Source organism: Anas platyrhynchos, chromosome 8 (assembly GCF_047663525.1).
Source record: "Anas platyrhynchos isolate ZD024472 breed Pekin duck chromosome 8, IASCAAS_PekinDuck_T2T, whole genome shotgun sequence".
Taxonomy (NCBI): domain Eukaryota; kingdom Metazoa; phylum Chordata; class Aves; order Anseriformes; family Anatidae; genus Anas; species Anas platyrhynchos.
The window spans coordinates 31,913,955-31,929,154 of NC_092594.1; the positions used below are offsets into that span (position 1 = coordinate 31,913,955).

A 15,200-nucleotide genomic window follows, 5' to 3' on the forward strand; every position below is an offset into this window, starting at 1 on the left:
TAGAACTGGGTTGTTTCACTATAAGGCTACAAGGAAAGGCAATAGAATTAACAGCAGTTAGTACATTGAATCACCACATCACACACACACACATGACACAGCCCAGAGGACCCAAATTCTAACTTTGTTGTCCATGAAAAGTTCCATCAAACTCCAAAGGGATCCAGGACAGAACCCACCTCCATAATGTTTTAATGTTACAAAAAATTATTACAAGGGATTTCTGGAAGTTACTGATAATTCATATTTGCCCAGGTATGTGATTAAATTAAAACTTGTCTTCAACGGAATGAAGATATATTTTCAACTGCAAAGCAGGTGGCTGACTGATACAATTGAAAATATGGACCAATACTTAGAGCGAAGATTCAGATTTTTTTTCCAAGATTTTTTTTTTCTTCTAAGCTTTCTTGACTTGGCTCAAGTGAAAATGCATCCCTCCTTTCTTAAAGTGAAAGAAACAAGACAGAATTCAGAAGCTGCCTTCATTTCATTGCTGGTCTCACCACTCAAACTGCTGTCAAGTCAAATTGGTATTTTACACTGTTCAGCCCCATTGCCTACTAACATCTGGCTGGTGCTCCATTCACATAAATTCTAGCTAACTACTTGCAGATGAAGAAACATCTCTCCATCCAAGGAAAATTTTTAGAAAGCTCACTGGAATCTACTGCCAACCACATTGTGTTTTGCAGATTGTGGAAATCTTGCCTATTTAGTTTTATTTAAAAAGTTAACTATAATGTTTATAATAAGTAATGACATTTTAATTATGCACAGCGTAATAATGATGAGCATTCACAATCAAACACCCAGTTTAAATCTTCAGCAGCTACTTCGAGAACCTGGCTCCAAATTTGCAGACACACCTTAATGCATGCACAGGCACATGCTCTCTTGGGTTCAAGTTTGTACATGAATGGAGTTCGGACCCCCATGCATTGCATGCATTCGTTCAAGTCAAGTAGAAGAGCCGATATCCAATTTACATGCAAAAATTAATTTTCCAGATACACAAACGCAGACATAAGACACAGCATGCTAAGTTTGGATGCACAAATTTTAACCAAGTTTCAGTCACCAAGCAGATCTCCTTCAACACAACAGTACCACATTCTAATAGCAAACAAATATAAATCAGTAAAATATTTGAAGGTATTCCACGGTACCATCTTCAATGAAAATGATGAAATTTTTATTTTGTCTTTTTTCCCATTTATTCCAACATAACCGTTAAATAATTGTTATAAACCAAAACAAATTAGCAATTGATTCAAGATATTTAAATTTTAAATCCAAATTACACAAGCCTGTATTTTGTAACAAGTATTGATAATGGGACACTAATATAGAATGGTTTTTAAATTATTCTTTAACAATCCACTATTTTTTAAATAGCACGGCTGTTTAAAGCCACTGCTAAGAAGCCCAGGTGTATATCACATTCCAATGTACCACTAAAGGGAAGAGGGGGCAGAAAATTGAAGGTAACACAGTCACATAACAAAAAACAAAATCCCTAACTGAAAGGAATAGAATAGTTTTAGCCCAAATATTCATTGCACTGCCTTTTCTTTCTTCTTTTTAATACTGGAACATATTGGCATATTTTGCAGATGAAACTTTATTATCTTTTTCAGCATATACTGGAAGTTCAGAGACCCTGTTAAAATACAGCTGCTTAAAACGGAACTCTGATTCAACCAAACCAGCACAAAGACCTCTACTATCATTAAAGAAAAACCCAGACATACAGATCATACAAATTCGACATATATTGTACAGCCATAGCAGAAAACCCTTTTAACATTCAATGTCCAGTTTAACAACCACTGCTATTCTTCAAAAATGTTTCCATTACTATTGATCACACTTGCAAAATTCATTAAAACTCGTCCCATTTAAGTCCGGCACTTACCACTACCTAGTCTTAGAAGCAGTACATCCTGGAGTCTCCTGTTCAAGTCTCTGAGCTCTTTCATTTCTGACACGAGTGCCCCATACTCCTTTAGCTTCTTTGCCTGTTGCACAAGCTGTCTCCGCGTTCTCTCAAGCTCCTGTTGAATGTGTCTCATTTCTTCTTGCTGCTGTTGGTAACTCCTCAGCAATTCTTCATAGAGAATCCGAGGAACTACAGCATCGTCCATGTTGTTCATCCCTTCTGAAGTCTCCATAAAAGCCTCCTCAGGGCTGGAAGTATTACTGAGACTCATCCCATTTTGTTTTTCAAGGCGAGCAACAACTGCTTCGATGCTTTTGTGTGTACCTTCACTTTGTTTCCTCCCATCTTGCCTCTGCACGTTACAATAAAAATAAATTAGAAGTGCAGTAAGATTTAATACAAATTAAATTCTACAGATTTGTGAACTGTTCATATATTTTTTTTTTTTTAAAGAAAAAGAAGACACGACAGACTGCCTGCAAAAATGTTCTGCCTAACAGATTTGTATGGAGACAGACCTGTTAACTAGCATGCACGTGTAATTCAGCTTAGTGCATATATGAACTTCTGAGGCTGTTAAAGGTTTTTGTTTCTGCATTTGTGCAACACTCGCAAGCAAGCTGAGTGTATTTAGGTCACTTGATTCCATACACAAAGATAATTTATTTAAAGAAAATACTGGATCTGGATCTCTTTTCTTTTAAAGTTTACACCTAACATCTAGGTTTCCTACAACAATGAATTTTCTGGTAAGAGAAACAATCAATTATGTGCTGTGTTTGTCACCTGTAAAAACATCAGAGATGAAAGGAGCATACCAGTGAAAGCTGTTTTGTACACAGGGGGACTGTCCTTCCCACGCTTTAGGAATCAAAGCCTTCTCTGGCTATTCCTCTAGAACATCACCCATTTCGGTGATGCAAGTGACTGAGTTAACACTATCAGAACACACTGAAAGGGAATTGTAAACACTGAAACTGGAGACAGAATGTATCATCTAGTCTCATTTCCTTGATCCACTGACTCCTACATTAGTACTGCATTGCAGAGGCTTCATCTCCTTTGAACTTCTAAGCAGAAATTTACCTTCAGTCTTCTAAACAAAATCCAAACCCTACAAATTAAAGCACACCTCTTTTCCGGGGCCAGGATAGTAGTATTAAAATGTAACAGCATGGGTAAAAGTCACTAAGTTTTACTGGCCAAATGTGGAAAAAGCATTTGAACTTCCAAGCAACTGCAAGGAAAGCAAATGTAGGTCATAGGGTAGAGACAAGAAGCTGACACTATCAATTCCCATACCACAATATCCATGAGTAATGTAGCAGAAAATGAGATTATTTGATGTTATGCCTGCTCCACGCATGCTCTAAAAAAATGCTGGCCCACCATAAAGAAACATACTAGTATCACTCCTGCATCTGCAAAACACATGAAGCCACAGAGCAGTATGTTATTCTGAAGGCTGGCAGACTTTTAAAGAAATCATTTGATATCGAAAAATAAATACAGTTACATAGTGGGTTTCTGTAATCTGGACCTAAAAATGCAACAGGCAACAATAATGGAGGGATGCTGTCTCGTCAGTCTGTCTTCTCACCCACTGCTGTATTTGGGATGTCTCAAGGCACCCCTTCCAATTCCAAACAGGCAGAACGCAACAGGTCAAAAGTGCCACTGCAAACTGCTCAGCATTCATGCAACCGGTCATTTTTAAAGCATTCTGGGCAAAATGAAAGAATTGTTCCAAAAAATCTCAAATGGCAATTAAGCCGTGCAGACCGTATAAACAGGAAAATGTTTGCAAATGAATCAGTTTTCTGAAAACCCATATCCCATCCCCCCACCCCCAATTTGACCCAATTACAACAAACACAATGTTTTAATGGGATCAAAAGCAGGCCTGGAATTCTTAAACTACAACAGCTGTATATGCCCCAAGAACTTCAAAAAGAAAAAAAAAAAAAAAAAAAGAGGGAGGGAGGAGGAAAAGGAAGAAAAAAAAAGGAAAGACTTCAGTACCTTACTGTGTCTAAGCTCCACATCTTCTTCCCCATAATCTGTAACCTCCCCAGCTTCTTCTACGTGATTGAGAGAGAGTTTGGGGATTTTAATTTTCTTCTGCATCACACTGTTCTCAAGGTCAGTTTTGTCCTCTAAAACGTATATTAAAAATAAAATTTTGTTACATTAATCAGCGTTCTTACTTCCAAATGCTACATGACTTAGGCAAGAACAGTATTAAAAAAAAAAAAAAAAGTTTCCCATGCTTCAATCCCCTCAAATTAATCCATGGTGTAACTCAACTGATAGCCACTGACAATTCTAGAGTTTCAACAGGAGATCGATCTGGCCAAACACAAGTGCAAATAACTGTAAAATGCCAAGCTAAATTTATTGGAGTCATCAAAAGTTTTAACAAGTAGGTAGTACTATCACTGAAGTAAGCGTTAAAGATGCTGTAAATAAGACAACTTCCTACAAAACATCTGTATTGCTTTAAATTATATTTACCAACAGTATTTTCATATTCGTTATCTGTTGCTACAGTTCAAATTCTGCTTAGGTTTAAAACAAATATAAACTTGGTAGTTTACCCTACACTTTGTCTATCATCTGCGAGCAGCACAGATCTATTTGCAAACATGGCAGATTCTGCTGTTCTGCAATGATCAGGGCAGGAAAAGTGGATGCTGCAGGACACATCGAATGGGCACTGCAGCAAAGCCTGCACATAGGCCAAATCTGTATCAAAATAATGATATGACCCCTACTTCATTATTTAACAGTATTAATCCTTTTCCTTCAGAGACATATGAAACCAATAAATGGTCGTCTTAATCTTTGAATCTCATCCAAAAATGAAGTAAAATATTTTTGACTCCAAAAGACTCAAATTTCTAAGACTTAAGTATTTCAAAGCATCCTCCTAAAAATAAGTTTGAAAAATTTTAATAGTTCTGAGAAGCTGCAGAGGGGACGGGGAATCTAGAGTATGATCCCCCCGGGTGTGCCTGTGAACTGTAAAATTACTGCAGAGCAAACAAGGTCTTAATAGAAGCACAAGCTTGTCTACCTGTTCAAGACATTGACAAGGAGAGATGCATTTAAATTCTGAAGTGTTGTATTTGTGCACTGGAAGTCTATGAATAAGAAAATATTTTGAGTCTTCTTATCCACCTGCAAACTGTATTTCAGAAAGCGTCCCATGAATATTTTTGAAAGTGCCAATGAGGATGGCATTTCTGAGTGCTCAGTTGCATTGACTTTTGCTTTCTCAAATTAGCATCTCTCCACAGGACCTCAGAATGGTTTGTGTTGACAGTGTAGAAAAGGGAAACAAAGGTAAATCACTGTTTAATGAGGAGTGAGGCATTCATTAGAAATGAATTACACAGATGAATGCAATTCATTTTGTTACAGATAGAAATGGATCTCTTGTAGGCAAATGGTGATATTACAGCCCAAGGCTATGTAAAAAGAATAGGCGCAGAAAATGCAGAATAAGACATTAGACAACCTGAAATGAAATGCAGATGGTAGCAATAAATACTAAGACAGATGCAAAAAAGAAACAGATAAACAACAGAAAAACAGCTAGGCTTATTTTAGATCATTCTCTGTTCCCCAGAGCACCATGGATGCTTATCCCAGTAAAACAAAAGGCAATCCAACTGTTTCAGTTTTGGAAAAAACAAAAACAAACAAACACACACACACAAAAAGACAAAAACCTATATTTTCATTCATCTGGAAAATGTAGGTTCATCAGAAGAGTAAGATAGCTCACTTCTACTGTCAGAGAAGAAAACGGGAGCTCTTATTTAAAAATCTAAAAATTTAGAGACTGAAAAACAGGCTGATAGGTACTGGCACCTTCACAGGAGAGAAGTTCAAAAACCCATACTGAATGAAAAAATACTTTTTTCTGTGTCTACATACTTTGGGCCACCTGATAGATTGAGGATTCCTTTGAGCACACACTCATTGCAGAGCCAGCTTCTCCAGGTTGCTTTGCCAAACCATCTCCCACAGAACATGCAAATGAATTCCTTCTACACTTAAAGGATATAGATCTGCTTCTATGGTCTGAAATAACCCTTGGCCTCATAACAAGATGGACACGATCCAATTGCTTCACAGTTATCTAAAGTGTCTGCTGGCAACGGCCTGAGGTCAACACTAGCCAGAACCCCAGGCAAACTGGAAACAGACCCTGGCCACTCTTCGGCCAGGGAAAAGAAAGCCTTGAAACGGTCACGGGAAAGGGTCGCCAAGGAGTAAGCGCATGTGCGGACTACAGTCAAGTCAGCAAATACTTTCTGACAAATAAAACAATACTAAAATAAAAACAGTTTGGAAGAACAGAAATATTTATCTTTTGGTTTTGGCTTTTTATTTTTTAAGTCCACTTAGAGAGGTTAAGAACATATTTAATACTCTGAACAACAGAAATGAAAGAAAATACCTAGCTCGGGGTCAAATAAAGCTATTTGACTTCTTCACTCTCCATTCCCCTCCCAATTTCTCAGTTTGTGTGTGAAATCTGTATTTGCAAAACTTTACAGGTGGACTGAAGGTACAAGTTTATTTATAGCTCCTTACAAATGCTTAGTTTTTAAACTATCAGTGCAGAACTACCAACACAGGTCTTTCTTATGTTTGACAAAACTTTTTGTGTGACTCTTTGATTTTACTGCTTAACCTGTAAATGAGCCAGTAAGTTGAAGAACTCATTTCCCCACGTGCACTATATTTGAAGAGACAATGGTAAAAATGTGTTTATGTAAATTAAAGCTCAGTATTTTTTTCATTTACTTTATGAGCTAAAAATGTTATGTTCCTCTGTCTTCCAATGGAATTACATACAATATTTTCTTACATATGTTCAGCTCTTTCTAGGCCTATTTAAACCTAACACAATTCATCCAGTGTGTTGGATATGAAAAGTCTTTTGTTTTTCCTTTTTTTAAGTGCATTTCTAACGTCTGTTGTCTTCCACATTAGCTGCAGACAGAGCCAGAAAAATCTCATTCTGAATTTGAGGATAATGCTGAAGTACTGGCTCGTGTTCTGTAAATATTAATGGAATTTGGGAAGGGGAGGGAGGGAAGTGAGAGTAGACCAGGGGGAGGGGGAGGAGAAACATGAACGTGCCTTTCGAGCAGTTCTCCTTAGGCCTCCGTTTCTGCTGTTGTGCAAGCCTACAAAAGACAAGGACAAAACAGGAATCCAGCAAAATGCAAATCACGCACAAATTTTGAGCCAGAAGCAAATCAGGATATGAACCTAAATGTCTGAACAAGATGCAATTCAGTGACTGCAGCCACAGAACACGTTAAGAAAGTGAAAGGCAGTCCCAGCAATGCTGTCACTGAACCTTCCTTCTTTGAAATGATGTGAATCGTTTGGCTAGACTTCGTCCCCAGTCATTTAAACCTCACCACAAGTTAAACATTATACCTTCCCTCGGATGGCCACAAGCAGATTGCTATGAAGTTGTGCTTACTGTTTTTCCTGTACGTTGAATAAATGATTTAGCAAAACTAGCTACTGAGAACTAGCGCTTAACACATCTAATTAGGTACCTGTAACAAAATACATGCTGCAGAACTGTGGTGCAAGCACGACAACACTGAAGCCCTCTGTCCTTTAAGAAAAGACATGCTGAAGACATGCGCTCCGATAAATTAGGAAAAACCGGTTTTGTGCACAGCAGCCACAACATCAGACAAATAAAATTATATTTTGTGATTCGGTGAACAGAACCAAGAAGGCTGGGATACCAGTGCTGCAGGAAAAGGTCGGGATGGAGCGATCGTGCTGGCCAGCCGGCCAGCCATGTGGAAGCGCGCGGCTCCAGGGCCAGCGGTCCCAGCCCACGTGGACACCCACCAGAGTGCCAAAAAGACAGGGTACCAAAAGACAGCCAACTGCAGAGACATTTCAGAGAGCATTGGTAGACATCCGGCCTCAGCAGTGCCAAAGGAAAATAGGCCAAAAAACCAACCCTGCCTAAGAGACTGTATCAACTCGAAGGATAAACTGTTCCTGGAACGCTTTCTTCACAGTCAGCCCTTCATTTCAGTGTCAGGATGGGCAGATCTAGGCCAAAATGCAATAGCTTCAAGCCTGCAGCAGCAGGGAACTGAGGCAGACAAAGCGAATTTGACAGGGCAGGAAATGAGGTGGTTAAATTCAAGTAAAACTCTGTGAGTGATCTAAAACTGCACACCCTATCCTGGGACGTAGAGTACAACTATAAAAAAATCTCCAAGTCTCCTTAAAACATTCTTTACTTTCTAATTTAGGAGTAAGGACTGAAAAAACTAATCCCTTTGAAAAAATAGTTCAAGTGCTGTTTTTTCCACCTTTGGAGTAAAAGCTGGAAAACTAGAGGAAGAGAGCTCTGCACTCTGAGTAGATGAGGGATGGCAGGTCTGGGATCTGTCCAAGCAAGCGGCTTGGTGATGCTATAAATCTTATAATAATAAAACGAGAGAACCTTGAGCAAAATTCATCCTTCCCCTAAGCCTTCAAAAAAAAAATTCCACCCCTTGTGGAAAATGATATACTGACAGTTCAAAAAATTTAACATCGCCCTTCCCGTTTTTAGGCATATACCCAACACATATGGGCAGCACCTGCACCAAATTCCCCCCACGCTGCTGTGTTGAGCTGCCTCAGTGCTGACTGCGAACATCATCTGCCTCAGGAGGCTCTGCACTACTTAAAGAGCACAAGTAGAGAGAAAGACACTCAAGAACCAAAACAAAAAGCCCACAGGCAAAGGTATACTTGGCGCTTCAAAACAAATACACGCAGAAAGCACCACAGGGCATGGATTCCTAAGTGCCACTTAAGCACAAATAAACAATAATCAATATTGCTGTGACTGAAAATGAAAACAGCACGATAATATAACAACAACAACAAAAGGCAGCTAGTTTATCTGAAAATGGAAAAAGGAAAATCATAAACGACGTTCTTAGCTCATATACTGCAAGCAAAGAGGAAGAAGAGATCTCAGAAAATGCAACGATCCTGCCCGCTCACAAAGTGTTCAGGATACAGAGGAAGAAAAATCTCATGTAAAACTCCCCAGGGCTAGAAGCAGTGGAGGTTAAGGCCACCACCAAAGTGGAAGAAACTCAGAACGACAACAGTGTACAACACAGAGTAACGGATGGCTGCAGAAATGCAAAACTTACTTGAAGAAGTAAGTGACGTGCCACCAAACCTGACGTGGGTCAAAGGAGGGCAGTAGGCCAAGAGGCATCCACCAGCTGCTGGCACAGTCAATTCGTCATTTGGATATAATAATTCACTATATTGTTTTATTTATTTTTTTTTCCTTCATATTGGAGCAGAGCTTTATTGGAAGTTGAAAAAGAGATTCCAGAAAAAAAAAAAAAGAGACTGGGCACAGTGAAAACACACACATGAAGTACATTTAGTTGGACAGAAATGGTAGGAAAATATCTCGGGCTATCCTAAGCTTAAGCTGAAAGAAAGTTTTCTGCATAAGGATGACAGAGAAGGAAGCTGGAAAGAAATCTGAGTCAACGAGAAAAGGATTAAAAAGGCAGAGCTGTGAGCTGCCCTCATCTGGGCTAACATCACCCCCCAAAATTTAAGAACTAAATACTCCTGCAGCACTTCCCAAGAAATAACACAGAAACAGACAACCAAGTGATGTGGGGAATGTCTTCAGCACAAAAAGAGGATTCTGAAAGTCAGGGAGGATGACATAACAAGCTACAACGCTGTGACAAACAGGGCCAAAAGGCACAAAAAAAAAGGTAAGGGTGTGCTCTGGAGGAGCCAGCCAAAAAAAAAAAAAGCTGTTAAGTCTTATGAATTTCATTTATGAGAGTGAATAGAAGCCAGAATGAAAATAATTCTTAATGGAATCGGGAAAAGGCAAAATAGAAAGGTCTTGACGTACCAATTGTTAGGTTAGAGGACTGGTGAGAGGGATGAGATGCCAGAAGCCTGAATCAAGGCTGCCCGCTGATGATGGGGGGCAAGCCATTGGATGCCTGGTTTGCACATAGGGGCTACAGACCAAAGAGCAAGAGTAAGGAGGAGGACGCCTACAACAGCAGAGGACTAAATAAAAATAACTTCCACCTCTAACTTCCATTGGAAATCCTACTTCAAGACTAGCGCTCCTTCATTAAGGATCAATATAGTAATAAAAATATGTTCACAGAGACAAAATACATTCACAAACCCGCAGCTGCTCTCATAAAACCAAATCCACCACAAAGGAGCAAAGGTTGAGGTCTGAATCTACACTTTTTTCTCTAGTGGCACAGAGATATGCAGTTTAATACTGCAAAGAGTGAGACTGTGTCAGTGTGGACACCTATTTGAAGTCTTGTTTCTAAAGCACAGGACAACATTCAACTATTTTTAAAACACCTTCCTTGTGCACGTGTTCATTTATCAGCAGATTGTTCAGATTTACTATTTGAATATCAGCTAAATTCAGATTTGTATTGCAAGAAAATGTGAAGTTATTTTTCTTCTCACATTTCATATTGATAATAGAAAGTACTTCTTAACTCAAAAGTTAAAAAAAAGTCTCTCCAACAATAATTAGCCAAAGCAACATGGCTAAAAACAAAACTCTGATAGAAATAATTATCATCCTTTACCAACAAAATTGTTTCTTCCATTTAATTTCTTAGTGGTATTAGAATACTATTTGGTGGCAGTAGAAATTAATGGAGCTACAAGATCAAGTAAAGGAAAGACATCAGGTTGAGAAACAGGAAATCTTTTGTTGTTTTAAACTACACTGAGGAGAACTTTAATCCTGGATCCAATATTTACTTAAATACTGACCTTGAATAACTCAACCTCTCTCAATGTCTCCATCTACCCCATTGAAGTGTTGTGCAGTTTTGTTAATATTTGTACAATACACTGAGCATGTCAAACATAAAGAATTATAGCATTTTAAAGCAGCTCTCTTAATCCTTTCTGAAACAAATATAGTAATACATTATTACCATTAAATTAAAACAAAAACAAGTAAACTAAAAGCAACCTTTAGAGTAAGTAGAATGTTAAAAATCGATCTTTTAAATCTTTCATCTGTACCTATCTAGGAAACGCAACTATGGGAATTACTTTTCAGAAGTTTGGACATGATAAATATTTTATAAAAACAAAATTCTGTTATGAAAGCCATTTTTTTTTCTCAAAAAGTTCAAGAGTTCACTTAAGGAGATCATTATCTCAATGCCAGCTACAGTTTGCCAATCTGCCTGCCCTGACCAGTCTGAATCACACTGAAGAAAGGTATTAGGACCAAACCCTGATAATGATTTTCCAATCAAAAAGGCCACGAAGCAGTGGAGATGCTGCCCACCAGCTATTCAAGCACGGAATGAAGCAGCAGCCTACAGGGAACTCTCCAGGAAACCTCCACAACTCTCTCTGACTGAGGAATGAATTGCTATGGAAATAGCAGGTAGATTCACGTATTTCTTTTAGTTTACATACAAAAATTATGATGTGGTTCAGGCTCTACTATTTTTAAAAGGTTTCTTAAAGAAAAAAAAAGAACGAAAAACACCAGCAAATACTTGACTGCACATAGGCAATTCCATGGAAAAAAATGTTTTACAGTCAAATTAAGAAAACAAAAACATTAACTTACATTAATTCCCCTTTTCACTCCCTGCAAATTTTAGCATATTTTAATTAGTAAGTGTTAGTTACCATAGCTACCATCACCACACTACCTTTGAAGTCAATTTGATTAAAATCCTGAAATTCATACTTTTTTTGTACCATAGTTAAGCTTATACAACATTTACAAGCTTAACTTGTGTTATGTGGCATAAGGTACATACAAAGATCAAGAGAAATAACACTGTAGGTGACCTGTATGCCTGAGTGTCATAAAAATACGTAAGTAAATGACTTCCGACTGTTCAGAAGCAAAAAGCAAATGTGACTGAGGAGCAAGCAGGTCAATTGAGAATGGTTTAAGAACAAAAAAAGATATTTCCTTCTGGAATAAATGCAGAGATAAAGGAAAAGAGAAAACTAGGGGGTAAAATCTTCTCACACAGACACATTCTTTTTAAACGCCTTTTTACTGGCACTTTATGCCGCTGATGACATACAGCGATAACCATTATCATGAGGGTTACAGGCAACAGTTTTAAAAGTTCCCTTTTTTTTTGGCTTTGCACTAATGTGCCCTATTAAGACTTCAATGCTGAACATACAGATATGATAAAGATGTGCCTTTGTATAAGCCCTTTATATCTCAGACATGCTCCTACAGTAAAATTTAGAAGAAAGGGGGGAAAAAATAACAATCCACCCTTCATCTTGAAATAGTTCAGAATAAAGCGGATCAAACACAAGATGAGTGTGAAATGCGGCTCTGAATATTCTTTATGAATACCACCACACTTGTATTCATGTGGTAAGAACACTACCACGTTCTGTTGAAGAGTGTGATGTGGTTATTCTGTGACATACAGGCAAAATGGTTTGGTGAGCCTCTGCACCTCAAATATCACAGCAGAAAGTAATATATAGAAATAGATATGTATATATATAAATATGCACATAAATTTAATCTAGACCGTATTTTGAACAAGTTTGCTTCAGCAGCGTGTGCCCTGTTGGGCTTAGTTCCACTCAGTGACTAGAGGAGGGCCACTCACAAGGCAAGACCCAAGGCACAGGTGGGAAGAGACACGTGTTGATGTCCTGGAGTTCGAAGTCCCACTCAGCCCATAGGTACTCCACAACTATCCCAGAAAGATAACAAAACAAACAAACAAACAAAACAGTCTGGGAGGAACCACAACTACTACTGGAAGGCTTCCTATGGCACTTCTTTACTTGGGGTCACACTGGAAATACCCAAGAAGCAGTTGCCTGAGTTGCACATCATGACAGGAAACAGACCTAGAGCTTTCTAGGAACAGAAAAGTTTGCAGCTTCCACAACAGCTCATGCAGTCTGCTGGTTGCCCTGTGTCTGAGCATAGGCTGCCCCATGGGCACGAGGTGGGCACCGCTACGCCCTGCTCTGCCTACTCCACATAGTGCAAGGAATAACAAAATAAAAAATAATAATGCACAAAGAAGCACAAACACAGAAATACAAATAAAAGCTTTGGATGAATTTTATACATCAAGATCACTTCCTGACCTAAATTCTGTATATTCTTGGGAAAATCTAGAATCTCATCCTGTAAAAATTTCACCTGCTCTAGCACTTGACAATGCCTCTCCTCCAGCAGCTATCCAAAGTAGGCAGCTTCAATTTGTTCAAGTGTATCCACCCTCAAACTTACTCCCAACTCAGCAACAAAAATCATATAATTTAAAATTGTTCTGGGAACAAAGATTTTACAGCCTTCTGAAATACACAGCCAATTAGCTCATGATGAGCTGCACTGGCTTTTAAAGATTTTTCTTTTTTTTTAAATCACCTAACCTATTTTAATAAAAAGTGGAGCATAACATTTTATAAAGGAGCAAGAAAGAATAAGGGTACAGGCAGGTATTAACATGTCTGCAGTGGCAGGTAGGGAACTGCAGTAAGAATCTGATGGAGATCAGTTTGCTATGACTGTGTGGGTGGGAAATGTTAAGGACATCAGGTAGGGAAAATAATTTACTGTAGTCAAGAAATAATGTATTAGAAAGTAGTCCCTATTAACTCGTTAACAAATGCAACCTTTAGTAATAAACTTTTTAAAGTCCCTGTATCTCTGCTTGTTCCACCTAATACTCATCACTTTGTAGAGCAAGGAAAGGTTCCCGTAAGGTCATCTAAGAATCATACAAGCTCCTAAAAGGTGCACACACTTAGAGACAAAACTCCCAGTGACTATATTGGATAGCAGTGGAAAAAGTTGCAAGTGGCACACATATTTCAACACTAGGGATCAGAAAACAGCTTGTCAGCATTTTGATGAAAGGACACAAAGGAAGGAAAAAAAGGAGAGATGTGGATGATCAGAAAGACAAACTCGAACTTCTGAAAAGCTGTCTATTTTTGTATTCTCGATGAGAAAGACCAGTTAACATGTCACCTCCAAATCTGCTTTACAGTGCAACTCTAGTCTGCTGAGCTGTATTTTCCATTCAAGAGGTAAATAAAACGATTCCTTCATTACTACGTAACAACAGTTGCCTATTAACCAGATACTGAACTTGTTGTGGAACAGAGCGTTCGTTTCAGTACGCCTTCTACAGCTCAAATGTCTACAACTGTCCTAGCCTGGGGTTAACCTTCCTAGCCCTAGCGTTAGTCTTGGGCTAACTTTTGAAGAAGTCGAAGGTTCCCAAACCAACGCATGCTGCCACAACCAGCAGGTCCCAACCACACACACACAGGCATGAGAAATGCACACACCTGCTCTCAGCTCGTCTATCACTGCTGTCATACTACTACATATTGTTTATTACTGAAGTATCCAGAAGACGACAGTATTTATCTCCCTACCATACCAAGTCTGTCACAATTATGTGATGTTCTGAGCATGCCCAACACACTACCCTTTAAAAAAAATAAATGGAAAAAAATTTGCGATACCTTCACATCAGTTCCCTCTGCCCTGCAGCGTCAATAGCATTTCTCACAGGTGTGCAGGTTTCCAAACATTCAACCTCACCACAAAAGATCAAAGAAGTGCTTCTAGACTCTCTCAAATCAAGACAATTGTTTCATGAATTATCTATACAAAGAAAGCTCCAATAGAAGTTTGTACTATGGGCATGAAAACTTATTTATCCCTGGCGAACTCCTGCTGAAAATAAGGAGGGTAAAAGTTTTAAAACTATCCTTTTTTTAAACAACATAGAAAAGGAAAACTTGTTTCAAAAGAAAAATCATGATGCTAATCTGTAAAAGTTGAATTGGTCACTATAAACCAAAAATTCTGCTGAAGGGTCTTCACGTAAGATCAAGTTTTCTCCCCAGTATTTATAACCACTCTAAAATAAACACCTATATTAAAAATTTGGGGAGGAAGCGACAACTTTAAAAGTAAGTAATCCTTTGTACATAACATATGTTGAATTCAACTACAGTATCTTTACACACTGGAGGGAGGAACGAAGAACAGAAGTAAGGATTCAGGTGAGAAGTTCTCCAAGGATGTCAAACACAGATACAGTCAGGTATGTTGAGATGTGATAGATGTGATAAAGACAGTTGTATGTTTCTTTGTGCTCCTGACCCACTAGAAGTATCTCCTGTAGATACTGCA

General features: G+C 38.5%; 1 protein-coding gene across 11 annotated transcripts in view; it reads right to left on the reverse strand.

Moving 5' to 3' along the window:
* BEND5 (BEN domain containing 5) overlaps positions 1–15,200 on the reverse strand; it is a 923,615-nt gene that overhangs the window by 352,702 nt on the left and 555,713 nt on the right. Inside the window, exons 2-4 of one of the 11 annotated variants that reach the window (XM_027463550.3) lie at positions 7,100–7,146; positions 3,965–4,098; positions 1,919–2,294 (exon numbers count right to left, since the gene is read on the reverse strand). The exons of 7 other annotated variants lie outside the window; for them this stretch is intronic. In XM_027463550.3, coding sequence (XP_027319351.1) covers positions 1,919–2,294; positions 3,965–4,069 — 481 coding nt within the window. In that variant the 5' untranslated portion in view covers positions 4,070–4,098; positions 7,100–7,146. The remainder of the gene's footprint in view (positions 1–1,918; positions 2,295–3,964; positions 4,099–7,099; positions 7,147–15,200) is intronic. 3 more of the 11 variants (XM_027463549.3, XM_027463547.3, XM_027463551.2) reach the window with 3 other exon arrangements.